The following is a 12149-nucleotide window of genomic DNA, read 5'->3' as shown; positions in this document are numbered from 1 at the left end:
TTGAAAGGGGCAAGCAACTTTGATCATTTGTTCAGGCTGATTGCTTTTAATGATGGAGATTTCCAAGGTAAAATGTTTCAGCATTCAGTCAGCGGAGTGTTGCTATTTCCTTACAGGACTTCACCAAAAGACATTCTAAGGAAATTTACACTGGATCAGAAAGGAACGGTATCATTCTTCAAAGCCATGTTTTAATTTGTCCTGTCCTGAGTACACTGCAGCCTTATTGCTACAGCTTTATGGTAAAAAAATTCTATTCTATTCTCTATTCTTACAGCCTTTCCCCTACAATGAACATCGCTTCCATGCTCCTCCAAGTAACACACCACCAACAGAAAAGCCATTCCGAGAGGCAGACAGAAATTAGTTGCCTTTTCTGAGGCAGGGAAAATTATAAAAATGGATTTCTGCATCCACTGTGGGTGCTCTGTGGCCATGCTCAGTCTCCTTGGGACGGTGACTGTGGCAGCCCATGAACGCCTCAGTGCCGCAATGCGGCAGCGCCTGCGGGGCCCGCGCTGCCCGCTGGGAACAAAGAGGGATGAGCCACCAGCCCCACAGTGACACGGCACTGCCGGCAGCTTAGCCAAATGTTGGTGTAAAAGGTTCTACCAACGCCTTGTAAGAGGTGGCAATGGGAATCCACAGAGAGGGATCCCCGGGTGCGATTTTCTCCCAACAGCAGAACCAGCGGGTCCTGCAGGCAAAATAATGCTCCTTATTGCTCCAGCCAGAGCCCACTCTGATCTCAGTGTCTCAACTGCCCTTTAGCTCCCAAGGCCATTGGCATTCCCACTGGGAGAGAGCAGCAGGAAGAGATCTTCCATAGCTCCAGTGAGAGGACAATGGCCATGGTGCGGCAAAGAACCGCAAAGGCAGTTCCTGGCTTTGGACAGCAGAGGAAGGAAAACAAGAAGATCTTTTAAAGAGAGAACATTTCACATTAACCGCTGGAATTGCCTCCCCAAAGTGCAAGAGACTGAGAAGGTATTTGTGGAATAATTTTATATTCTAACAGTATGTCATGCACCTATCTGCAACTCATCCATGCTGGAAATTAAGGCTAAAATACAGGCTAGTATAAATCCACATGAATGAAATAGGAAATGTGTGATACACCCACTCTGTGAATTTAACCTTGCATGTATGGGCAGTTGTTAAGGAAAAGTTACATTTTTAGAGGAAAGAAATGCTTTGGAAGAACAAAGACTACATGTAGTTTCTAGACAAGGACAATTACGTTTCTTGGTAAAGCTGGAAAGGGATCTGCTTTCCATCAGGATTTTATTTTAATAAGGCATTAGACAGTGCTTGTGTGTATCACACAAGAAAAAGGTCAATATGTTTAAAAATGCCTATCTTTCCAATTTTTATGTTCCTCCTAAACTCCACCAACCCATGAGAAGCAGCAATACCTGCTTATACCCATGCAATACAGGTAAGAAACCATAGGATTCTGAATAGCAAATACTCACAGCGTTTCATTTGCCTCCAGTCCACAGAGAAAAAACACAAAATAAAATGTACACAGAAAAAATTTGACGCACTCATGATCTGTTCAGGAATATTCTACAAGCGCGAGCTGTAGCTAAATAAAAGGAGTCTATTGTTCTCCACACATGACCATTTCTCTGCATGCACCCAAAATAAGATATACCTGCCATCGTGGAGGGTCAGTTTCGGCTGGAGTGGCTCACCTGGCTCCTAACGCCCTTCCCGCGGACGGGAAGACGGGATGTCTCGCAGACGAGATGGACCCAACCCTTTTAAGACACCACTGGAATTGCCCAAGGAGCCAGTAGGAAGCGTGGGTGCAGCGGGGTGGGCTCCCCCTCCCCAGAGCCCGCCCAGCCCGCAGCCGCCTCCTGCACCAGCGGGGGCTCCTGGCGGCCTCCAAGGCGGCGTCGCAGAAGTGCTGCATTGCGGCAATCCATCGATCCACGTCCTGCAATGGGGGCCAAAACCAGGGATCTGCCCCACACTCCTTCTCCAGCAAAGCCCTGCTGCTCTGAGACACAACCCAACAGAGACCTTGCCCAGTCTGTGCTGCTTCACCCCTCCAGCACAGCCATCAGCCTGGCTTGCACTGTGTTCTCGCCTCTTTACCCTCAAATAAAACCCACTCCAAGTGACAGTCTGGTGCTGGCAGACCAAGAAGCCTCACCCCACCCAGCACTGAGAAGACAAGGGGGATAAAAGCAGTTTAAAAAAGTCAACAGCACAACTGAACATCGTTTCCATCAATGGCTTTATGTAGCCATTGATGCTTTTTCAACTGGCCAAGCTATTTTCTCTAAAACATGCCAGCAACATGGTACATCATAACAAAGGTTTCTGGATGGTCTTACAGCATTTTTAGATTTGTTTCTAAGGATGCGCAGATGTCCCAAGAATGGCCGTCCATCGCTCGTAAAGATTAAATCCAATGTATTCAGATTATTCACCTCAAAATAGAAATGCAATGGACGTTTTCTAAATGTAAAGAAATGTAATACTGCTTCAAAAATATTGAACCAGTTAACAAGAAATGGCTTCATTTATGGTAACTTAATAAACATAGAAATAGTGATTATTTGTCTTCCTATGACTTTGACATTATTTTTTACTTCTATCCTAGAAGGAGCTCTTAAATTTTCTTTATTCCTAAGCCCAGGACTAGATAAGCTACATAAATAAAATCTAACTTATATTTATCTTATTCCTACCTTTTAAGTTTTAAAAAATATTTTTCTTGATTTAACCTTAACTTTAACAAGTTCTCATCATCACATATACACAGATATATACCTACATTATATGCATAACCTTTTGAACAGCAAGAAAAAAGACACTATTTGATCTTTAGATCAAAAGCAGGTTTTACCAATGAATTTTTTTCCAGTGCAGATATACTTATCTACTTCACTTCCAAGAAGTTCCAAGCTATCTACTTATTACTGATTTGATTTCTAATTTATTACAGGCACAACATTATTGTCCTAGCTAAAAATGTTGCATAACGCCAGTAATATGTAATGCATAGTACCCTGGTCCCTGAAGCTACAGTTTAAGGTAAAATATCTGACATATTGCTTCAATTGGGAGCTCAACAATCCTTGTATTCAGAGCTACCATAACAGTTTTACTCTCTCTTTCCAGGCTTCTGAGTCCTCCCTTGAACAAAGACTGGCTACAGCTCAGAGCCTTTGTCTCTGTGGTACTTAGCACAGCAGAGGGACAAAAGCAACCTCTGAAAAAGACACACCATCTACCCCCCTACTGGTCACAAACAATGCCTTTAGCTGCACACAGAAAAAAAGAAGGGAAACAGTTATGTGTTTTGAAATGTTTTTGCATTGATCATTTTTTGCTGTTGTGACTGAGCCCGGAGGAAGCAGGAGTTCCCACACACACCACCAGCTCTGGACCCCGGTGTCACAGGAGGGCTGAGGACATCCCAGGATATTTGACAGTGATACCACAGGAACCTGTGGTGCACACACATGCAGCCTCCTCCCAGCCACAAGGGCTGCATTGGTGCCAACAGAACCACATCCAGCTCCTGGAGCATCGTCATCCTGCTGCCTTGGGGAGTCATAGAAACAATGAACTGCAGAGCACGGCATACAATGACTGCTCATCCACTTTGAGCTCGTCATGTTCCCTCAGAAGTGTGTCATCACCTCAACTTTATCAGCAAGCGGTTTTATTCCATCCTAGCCTTCAGCTCAGCTCTTGGTTAAGGTGTTGAGCTGCACATCAGCATGAAACACGCAGCTGAGTGTCCTCTGGATGAAGTCGTTCACATTCATTTGACTTTCAACAGTCAAAATGCTTGTTCTACATCTTTTGTATTACTGACGAAGAAACTGTATTAGTCAAAGGGGAGGGAGGGCAGGTCACAAGATGAGCACAGCATGCAAATGAAACAATTAATATCATAGGAGAGAAGGTGTGCCAGAAATCTCTGTATCTCCTGGGGTTTTGACTTTGGAATCTCTCAGAGCAGCGACTGCAGCAGCAGGCTTAAGCAACACAACCCATAAAACTGGGCTCCCTCAAAAAGCATACTGGTCATTGATTCATGAAACTAATAATTCTAACCTGCCACTGCTCTTATCTTAGTAAGTTCTGCAGTCTGTATGGCTACAGGCTATTCTTAAAGGGAAAAAACCCTCCAACCTAATGGGGCAGGGAAGGAGAATGAGCACAGCATTCAACTACTACATATGCTCCAGGAAGGGAAAAATCCATCTTTCTAAATATGTAACATAATTAGGCATCCGGACCAAGGACTGATAGAAATGTTCATCAATTTGCAAGGACATGCCTGAAATACGGCAGGATTAGCAAAATCATTGATCAATGAATTTATGCAAATATATTCTCCCCATAAAGAGAGTTACATTACATCTGTAACAGGCATCAGTGATTTTCAGAGACCCTCTCTTAGCCACTCTTATTCTGTCTCGGCTGGTCTTTGATATAAAGCCTGTCACCATGGTGCCATCTGGACAGTGTTCCTTTCACCATGCCGTACTTCCAACCTCCCATTTGTAATCTGCTGTACAACAGGGGTTATCTCAGATTTCATTTCCACATCTTGAGCAGGGACACCAGATCTCCCACGGACATGCATCAGCAAATAAAAACATTTCTTATCAAGCAACCACGTTTGCAGCCCATCTTCCCTCCATCAACTCGTCAGGCTGATTATGCATCTCCTTTCCCTGGGGTGCACTGGGGGGCACTTCACTTTCTACAAGTTCACCCAAAAAAGGCATTTCTGCGGTTAATCTTATCTCTGACTATTTGTGTAACTGAAACCTTGTAGTAACCACAGCCAGGTTCTCTGGGAGCCTTTCTCCTTCCTTTGCAGACAGCAGTACAAGAGGCAGGAAGAATGGGAAGAGAGGAAACTGAGGGACAGTCTAACAAATAATGGAGTGAAGAGAAGGGGAAATTCTCATCTGTCTACTGATACCTCTGCACTCTGGGCACACAATTTCTCTATTGCCAAGTCAACTGTTGACTTCCTCTGGCAAACCTTGATTGTCTGTGAGACAAGCTCAACATAGAAAACTGTGTATACTCCTAGAAATGCCAAACTCCTTGTTTTTCACCTAATTTCACCAAGCAGGTACATACTTCAATTAACTCCCAGTGCTTACTCCCTTCCATTACTTTTTATTACACATCATTTTTCCATGTTGACTGATGAAATAGGTAAAGATTTTAAACTGTTTTTATTAATTTACATAGATTTGAGCTAATACACACCCTCAGGTAAAAAAACAACCCCAAACAAACCAACAAAAAAAAACCCCAAACCCAAAAAACCTTAAAATCCAAACCACAAAAAACACAAATCAAAAACTGCAATAATTTAAATTTCACTGTACTCAAGTATAAGTAAACTAGTTATGCACATCATTTGATAAAAAAATTCTCATTTTCATTATTGTATTTAGGCATTTTGGTATCAGTTATAGGAATGTGTTTTACAGAGTTCAAATTTGATCCTGATTGCCTCCACCGATTGTAATTTGCAGCAAAATAGAGGAGGAAATCACATTTGTGTGGCATTTTCAGGCTTTCATTAAGCAATGACATCTCATATATTTAGAATTATGTCATGACTTTCGCTCCCTGTCTCTCCAGGTTGTGAAAGCAAATAAAAATCTTCTATCTAGTTAAGACATGACCAGAATAGCATTTTGCAAAGAAGTAAAACTGACTATACAACTGAGCCTTCAGCATACAGAGGCAACCCTAGGAACAATTAAACCCTGGTTGTGTCACAAAATATTGATTCATGTTCAGGAAAGTTCTTAAAAGTTTGCTATGACAAAAGGCAGTGTGCATTATAATCACACTCACCCATGACATCTCTTAGAAATTGCACAGACTAAACCTGTTATCAAAGAATCATTTATAACAGGAACATATCGAATCCAGACAAGGACGGGAGGAATAATCCCAATTTTCACCCACTGGTCAAATGCTTGCAAAGCTTGGATGTGGCAGACAATGCACAGAGCTGGGGCTGCAGGCCAGGCTGGTGTGACAGACTGGCTGTGTCCCACCCAACATGGCTCGGGGCTGAACTGGAGCCCAAAAACATCGGCACAGCCCTTACAGCTCTGTGGTTTTGTGGGTTTGCCATGGAGCAGGAAGAAGAGTGTGGCAGAACTATTTGGAGAGAAAAGGTTCTGCATACAAGACAGAAGGATTTAAATTTCTCTCATTACTTTAAGATTTTAGGAAAGGAAAGGTGGCGCAGGTTTATTTACCTTTACTACATTTTGCAATCAGAAGAAATTATCTTTTTAATATTATACATTTAGAGCTCATTTGGAACTGAAGTCACAAATATTTGGATGACTTTACTTGCACTTTTTCATCATTACTTGTGGATGAATTGGCACAATGTTTCATACTAAGGGACCCAAAGTGGACCTGTGGATCCCTGAGCGCGTGTGGCTACGGGCTCAATGGCAGCCAGTGCTCATTCACTCCAAAAGCAGGTGAAACTCAGGAGGGAGGATTTTAAACTCAGCCATATGATATGAAAGACCTACAATTAATGTGGCTAACAACAAACAAACCCCCAAATCATTCTGTACTAGCTCTGTACAGCAAGAACCCATTTGCCTTCTTTAACAGAATACTACCCACAGACCTCCTAGGATTAGCTCTTGGTATGATAAAATCTTATGCAACAAACAGAATGTGTTCAAGCTCTGGACCCTCTGGCTATCATTATAAAGAAGGAGAAAACCAGCTTTTACAATATAAAAAAAAAAGGAAACACTCCACCTAAGTTGTCAACAGTGACTTGTAATTCTTTCTGGGCTGTCCACACAGTACAACTCCCATGCCACCGCACAGTTTTCCCGTTATCCCAGAGAGACAAAACAATGACAAATAAATTAATGGGCTTTTTGCTAAACTGGGTTCTGTTTCTTACTGAGAAAAATGCTTCAGCCCTCCCAGTCTAATGACAATAGTATGCTCAGGCACTCAATATTACCAGTTTATCCAGTTTGAGCTTGTTGAACCATCTTGAAATCAATTTCTTTTATTCATGTGTCCTAAGAGACAGGAGGTGAAATTCTGAACCCTAGACATGTTTTATCTCATATCCTTAATAATTTTGGGCATTTGGAAATAAAACTATGGACTAATTTCTAGCCTACAAAGTATATGAACAGCACATTGTCACACCACAAGGGACAGTGGCTGATCATTTTGAAAACTACACTGGTTTTTTGGTTGGTCTTGAGGTTTTTTTAATAACCTTGAATCATACTTACAGCTATAGTAAAAGATATTTCTCAATAATACTGTTATTGCCAGATATTGCCACAGGACGTAAGTAAAAATTAAGCAGAGCAGACACCTTCTCCTACTAAAAAATCTTTAATTAGCAAAGGCTTCCCACCAATTTTCTTCAACATTTCTGTGCATTTCTATGCTAACAAGTCATAAGACAGTTAATATCTTTTGCCATTCATTTACGAACACACGGCCACTTTCCATTTTATCACTGTTTCAGCTGTTGCACATACTTTTCTACATCTTAGAATGCAAGACCAAACCCATTGAAATATGTTTTATCACTTTACAAAAAGAGGGACACAGGAATTATGACAAAAAGAAAAATTTCCTATTTTATCAACAGATAAAAAAGAAATTCTTCATGAGAATCCGTTCAGAAAACCTGAGATGAGATCGAAAAAACCAGCCCCAACACAGAACTACCAGGATAGGATGTTTAAGTCCATCAGTTCTGCAGGTCATTTCTCAGACATTATTTTCAACTTGCTGCACAGGCAAAGACAATCCCGAGAAGGCACCAAAGCGCTTTATACTCAACATTTTTGCATCTTTTAACCCAAAACTCAGCATCAGCAGTAGTACTCGGCACCTGCTTTAGGGTCTAGGTAGGTGAGGCCATAAAACCAGCGACACTTTTTGTGCCATGGGAACACGGAGGTGACCAAGAGCGCGGAGGCGCTGGCAGCCGCATTCCGCGCCCTGGGCTGCTCCCAGCTGCAGCTGAAGTTCCCAGCTCCCTGCACCACGCCAAGTTCTCAACTTGGGCACAAATTTCAGCCTTGTTTTCATCTCTGCCTCTGTGCTGTTAGTTGGTATGGGAAGATATTTATAACGCAAAACAAGAAAATGAGAATAGTAATGAAAACAACTTGTTGGTGAGAAGAAATAAGCCACACGGGTCACGGCGTGCTCTGCATTTTGAAGGATAACTGCACAAAAATTCCTTTTTTTCTACTGAAGAGCTACTGAATCACCAAGCTCCTTGAGGTCATGTTTTTTGAGGAGCTCAAGGTGAATGAAACGTGCAGTCCAGAAACCAAAGTGTTTCTAAAGAAAGTATTCTTTGTTTGCTTTTTGAGCACAGATCTGCCCCAAGTTAAAGAGAAAATTTAGAATTCTGTAGACAAGCTGTGTGTGAGGAGAAAAGTACAGGAATGGAAACACTGATTATCAAAAAATCACAAGATTTCAGTAAGATAAAGAAGAAATACATTATTTGGTACTCTGGCAAACTGTTCAAACAGATAATTGGATTTATTTTGCAAGAATCATTGAATATTTTCTACATACTGCATTTTATGTTAAAATATATCTGCATAAAATACACAGTGTGTCTGAAAGGTTGAAATTTGGTTTCATTTGTTAATGTTCTTTGATGGTTCAGATTGTTGTAAATTTTAACATTTATGACTGTTTTACAACTAAAGATATTATATTCTCTGGGGCATTTAGCAAATTTATTTTGATAGAATAAATTCTCAGACTTTCTTTGAAGATAAACATGGGGAAAAAATCAGATAATGTTGGAAGTATAAAACACACATTTTGTGACTGCAAGAAAAATAAGCTTAGAAATAGGTACTATCAATGTGTTTTCTCATCTTTTAGAATTGATATTGATTATTTTTCCTGTAGCAGTGTATCTGTGCTGAAAATTAAAAATGCCCTAAATAACTGATTATGATCTTTTTTATATATCCTTATCGCCTCATCCTTTCCCACCCATAAGTAACTGGCATAGAAGTAACCAATTGAAAACAGAGAGGTAAATACACTAATTCAGCATTTACTACAACGTGGGGAGAAGGAATGCATTCCTAGCAACTTCTGCAGAGCCTGCAGAACTGAGTATATTGCAAAAAAGGGCTCCATTTATTGTCCAGCCTATTTAGTGAAAGTTATAGCACTGTTTGCTGTCAGGGGAGGACTGATTCACTCTCTGCAGATACAGACAATCAGTCCATCAAAAGGAAAAAAAATAAAAAAGCCAATTTTAGAGGAGTTCTCTTTTTTTCCTTTCTTCCTTTCTTTCACCACACAGTAGACTTTTCAATCTGACAGACAAGTAAAATTTTATAGTGGTAACACATTACTTTTCCTGAAAAGTGCTATTACTATAGAATTCAAACAATACTGTTGATAAGTTCCCAGGTAAGAAACTCTGCAGAAACCTTCTGCTAGCTCAATATGAACAACACATACTATCTGATCCACCTCAGGGTCCCAGCCTGGGGGACAGAGGGGCCGTGACAGGCATGGCCACCACCACATCCCTCAGACAGCTGAGCTTGTGCTGACACAGAGGGCAGAGCTCCTTTGAGCATCAGTCTGAGCTGGACCCAGCCCTTGGGAACAGCCCTGTGCATCACCAGCATTCAGACCCCTGTGGAGTGGCACAGGGCTGCCCATCCAGCCCTGCCTCCTCTTGGGACACGTCGTGGCTCTGCTGAGCCTCCAGGTGCCAGCAGTGTCTGAGGCAGGTGCTTATTTCATCCACCTACCATTTGCTGTTTCATCCCATGTAATTTAAGGGCAAGCTCTGCAGCAGCCAGGCAGGCCTTCCCTGCTGTAGGAAGGTGTGCACTGGGTCAGGGCTGCTCTCCCATTAACTCACGGTGGGTGGGGAGGGTTTGAATTTTGGAGAGGTCGCGTGTCCTTCCTGCCCCCCTCCATTCCAGCTCAGAATTATGTGCTTTCACGAGTACTGACGCTCAGCTTGGCAGGATTAACTTTTGGGTGACAGGGAAAGCTTTACAGCAGTTCATATTGTGAAAACCTATTCTAGAAGAGGTCTTTAAGTGAACAAGTTACAATTACTAATAAGCAAATTATCTGCACAGATACCAAGTTCAGGATAATATTGGATTTACATTACAATGACAGCGCTCTAAATCTAATGTGCTGCGTCTCTGGTAGAGTCAGCTTTCACTGTCAGAGCCTTTTATTCAGTATGTGCTGCAGCTTTAACAGCTTATGTGTAAAGTTTGTGGTACATGAAGAGCACAACGTGGTGTTATTTCAGCCCTCAGAGAAGGATCCTCCCCAAAAGCCAATGACTGCACTGAGCAAGCCTGCCAAGCGCCCGTCTCTCCTCCCTCTTACACACCAAACACCTTTGAAACAGCTTTTGTCTGGGGCAGCGGTCACCTATCTCGTAATGTTGCTCCCCATGAACCTGTTCCCCATGCTGTGCTCGCCATCAGGGCAGGATTCTGGCTGCAGATCACACACCGGACACGCCGGGAATGCTGCTGAACCCATCTGCTCCAGACAGCAGCCAGCGCGGCGATCTCCGCGCTCCTCAGAGCGCACACGGCGCCTATTGTCGTTTAATTAGCAGCACTGCCAGCCCGCGGGAGGCTGAGATTGCACCTGCTGAGGTGGGCAGCGAGGCTGCAGAGCCCCCAGCCTCGGCAGCACTGCAGCACACAGCGCTGTGGGGACAGCCACCCCCCCACCGCCCCGGCACCAAGTCAACTCACAGGATCTCCAGGTCGCGCAGCGCTCGGAAGGCTCCATCTTCGATGCAGCTGATCTGGTTGTTGTCCAGTTGCCTGCAGAGAGGAAGGGAGAGGATGAAGGCTGGCTCGGAGCGCCAGGTTGGGGCTTCCCTGTCAGCGAGGTGTCCCTCCACCCCCTCGCAGCGCCTGCTCAGCTGCCACGCTGCTCGGGGCTGCTCGCGGCTGTCTGACAGCGCTGCACGCTCCCGCACACTGAAGCCTGTCAGGTCTCAGTAAATATTAATTGCGCCTTTTTTTTTTTTTTTTTTTTTTTTTTTAAGGCAGAAGGGAGTAATTTCATTACATTAGGGCATCCAATCCATTATGAGCTTTTACCGTCATGTCACTGAAACAATTTCATTAAGCTAAAGGCCTGTAAATCATTGGAGGTCACTGGGCTGCCCTCCGTGACCTCACAGAATGCCGTTTTTTCTTTTACTGGAAGTTGGAGTCCTCTGTCCTGACAGTACTAAATCTTCAGGCTTTATCTACCCAAGAGCTGTGAGAGTGCATAGGGAATATACCAATTCCAAATTAGACTCAACTAATCTAATTTTATAGTCTTTTTATTATTCTAAGCACCAAATGTCTGTGGTGGTTCGATGCCTCTCTGCATTGTTACTGGTCCCATCTGGTAGCCCTTTCTATTGAAAGATTTCTGACTAAATACAGATTCTGTCTAACTGCATCAGGGAGAGCAATCCGGTGACAAAAAGCATTATACACATGTACACTTAAAACACTATTTTGCTTCAAAACGTGTAATTTAATATTTGGGTGGCTGGAGTTCTCTCATTTGTCTCCCTGTATGCGCATGATTTAAATGTATTTTGCAATACATGTGGATGCAGCAAGACAGCTACATCTGTCTCCCCTGCTTAAAAGAATTAAAGTTGTAATTTAAAATTCAGTGATTACATTTTCTGACATCTGATCCCTTAAATTTTACACTTAAAGAAATAAAATTACATATCCAGTCACATGCAAGTAAAATATCTGCATTTCATGAAAAAATAGATGCAAGCTCCTGACTATCTGTTACTGCCCTTTGCACAGCATAAACTTTGGATTCGATGAGGCAGAGACCTTTTGTACTATGTGGGTGAAGTATCTTGAATAAAGATACAAAGATTACACTGTAGTTTCTGATTTTTATGAAAAATATATATATATATATATATATATATATATGCAACTAGAGGAAATATATTGCACCCATGTATAGTATGGTTGTATAGTTTGCCCAACTACTTTCCAATTATTTGCCGTATCTAATTTTTGGTCTAAATAGACATTTGCAGCTATTTTCTTATTATACAGCAATGAAGC

At 42.3% G+C, this 12149-nt stretch overlaps 1 protein-coding gene across 3 annotated transcripts in view; it reads right to left on the bottom strand.

Moving 5' to 3' along the window:
- SLIT3 (slit guidance ligand 3) overlaps positions 1-12149 on the bottom strand; it is a 482483-nt gene that overhangs the window by 207075 nt on the left and 263259 nt on the right. For all 3 annotated transcript variants that reach the window (XM_030957781.1, XM_030957783.1, XM_030957784.1), the window contains one exon: positions 10803-10874. In XM_030957781.1, coding sequence (XP_030813641.1) covers positions 10803-10874 — 72 coding nt within the window. The remainder of the gene's footprint in view (positions 1-10802; positions 10875-12149) is intronic.

Source organism: Camarhynchus parvulus, chromosome 13 (assembly GCF_901933205.1).
Source record: "Camarhynchus parvulus chromosome 13, STF_HiC, whole genome shotgun sequence".
Lineage (NCBI taxonomy): Eukaryota > Metazoa > Chordata > Aves > Passeriformes > Thraupidae > Camarhynchus > Camarhynchus parvulus.
The sequence above is the reverse complement of the archived record's forward strand: the minus strand, read 5'-3'. Positions and strand labels throughout refer to the sequence as shown.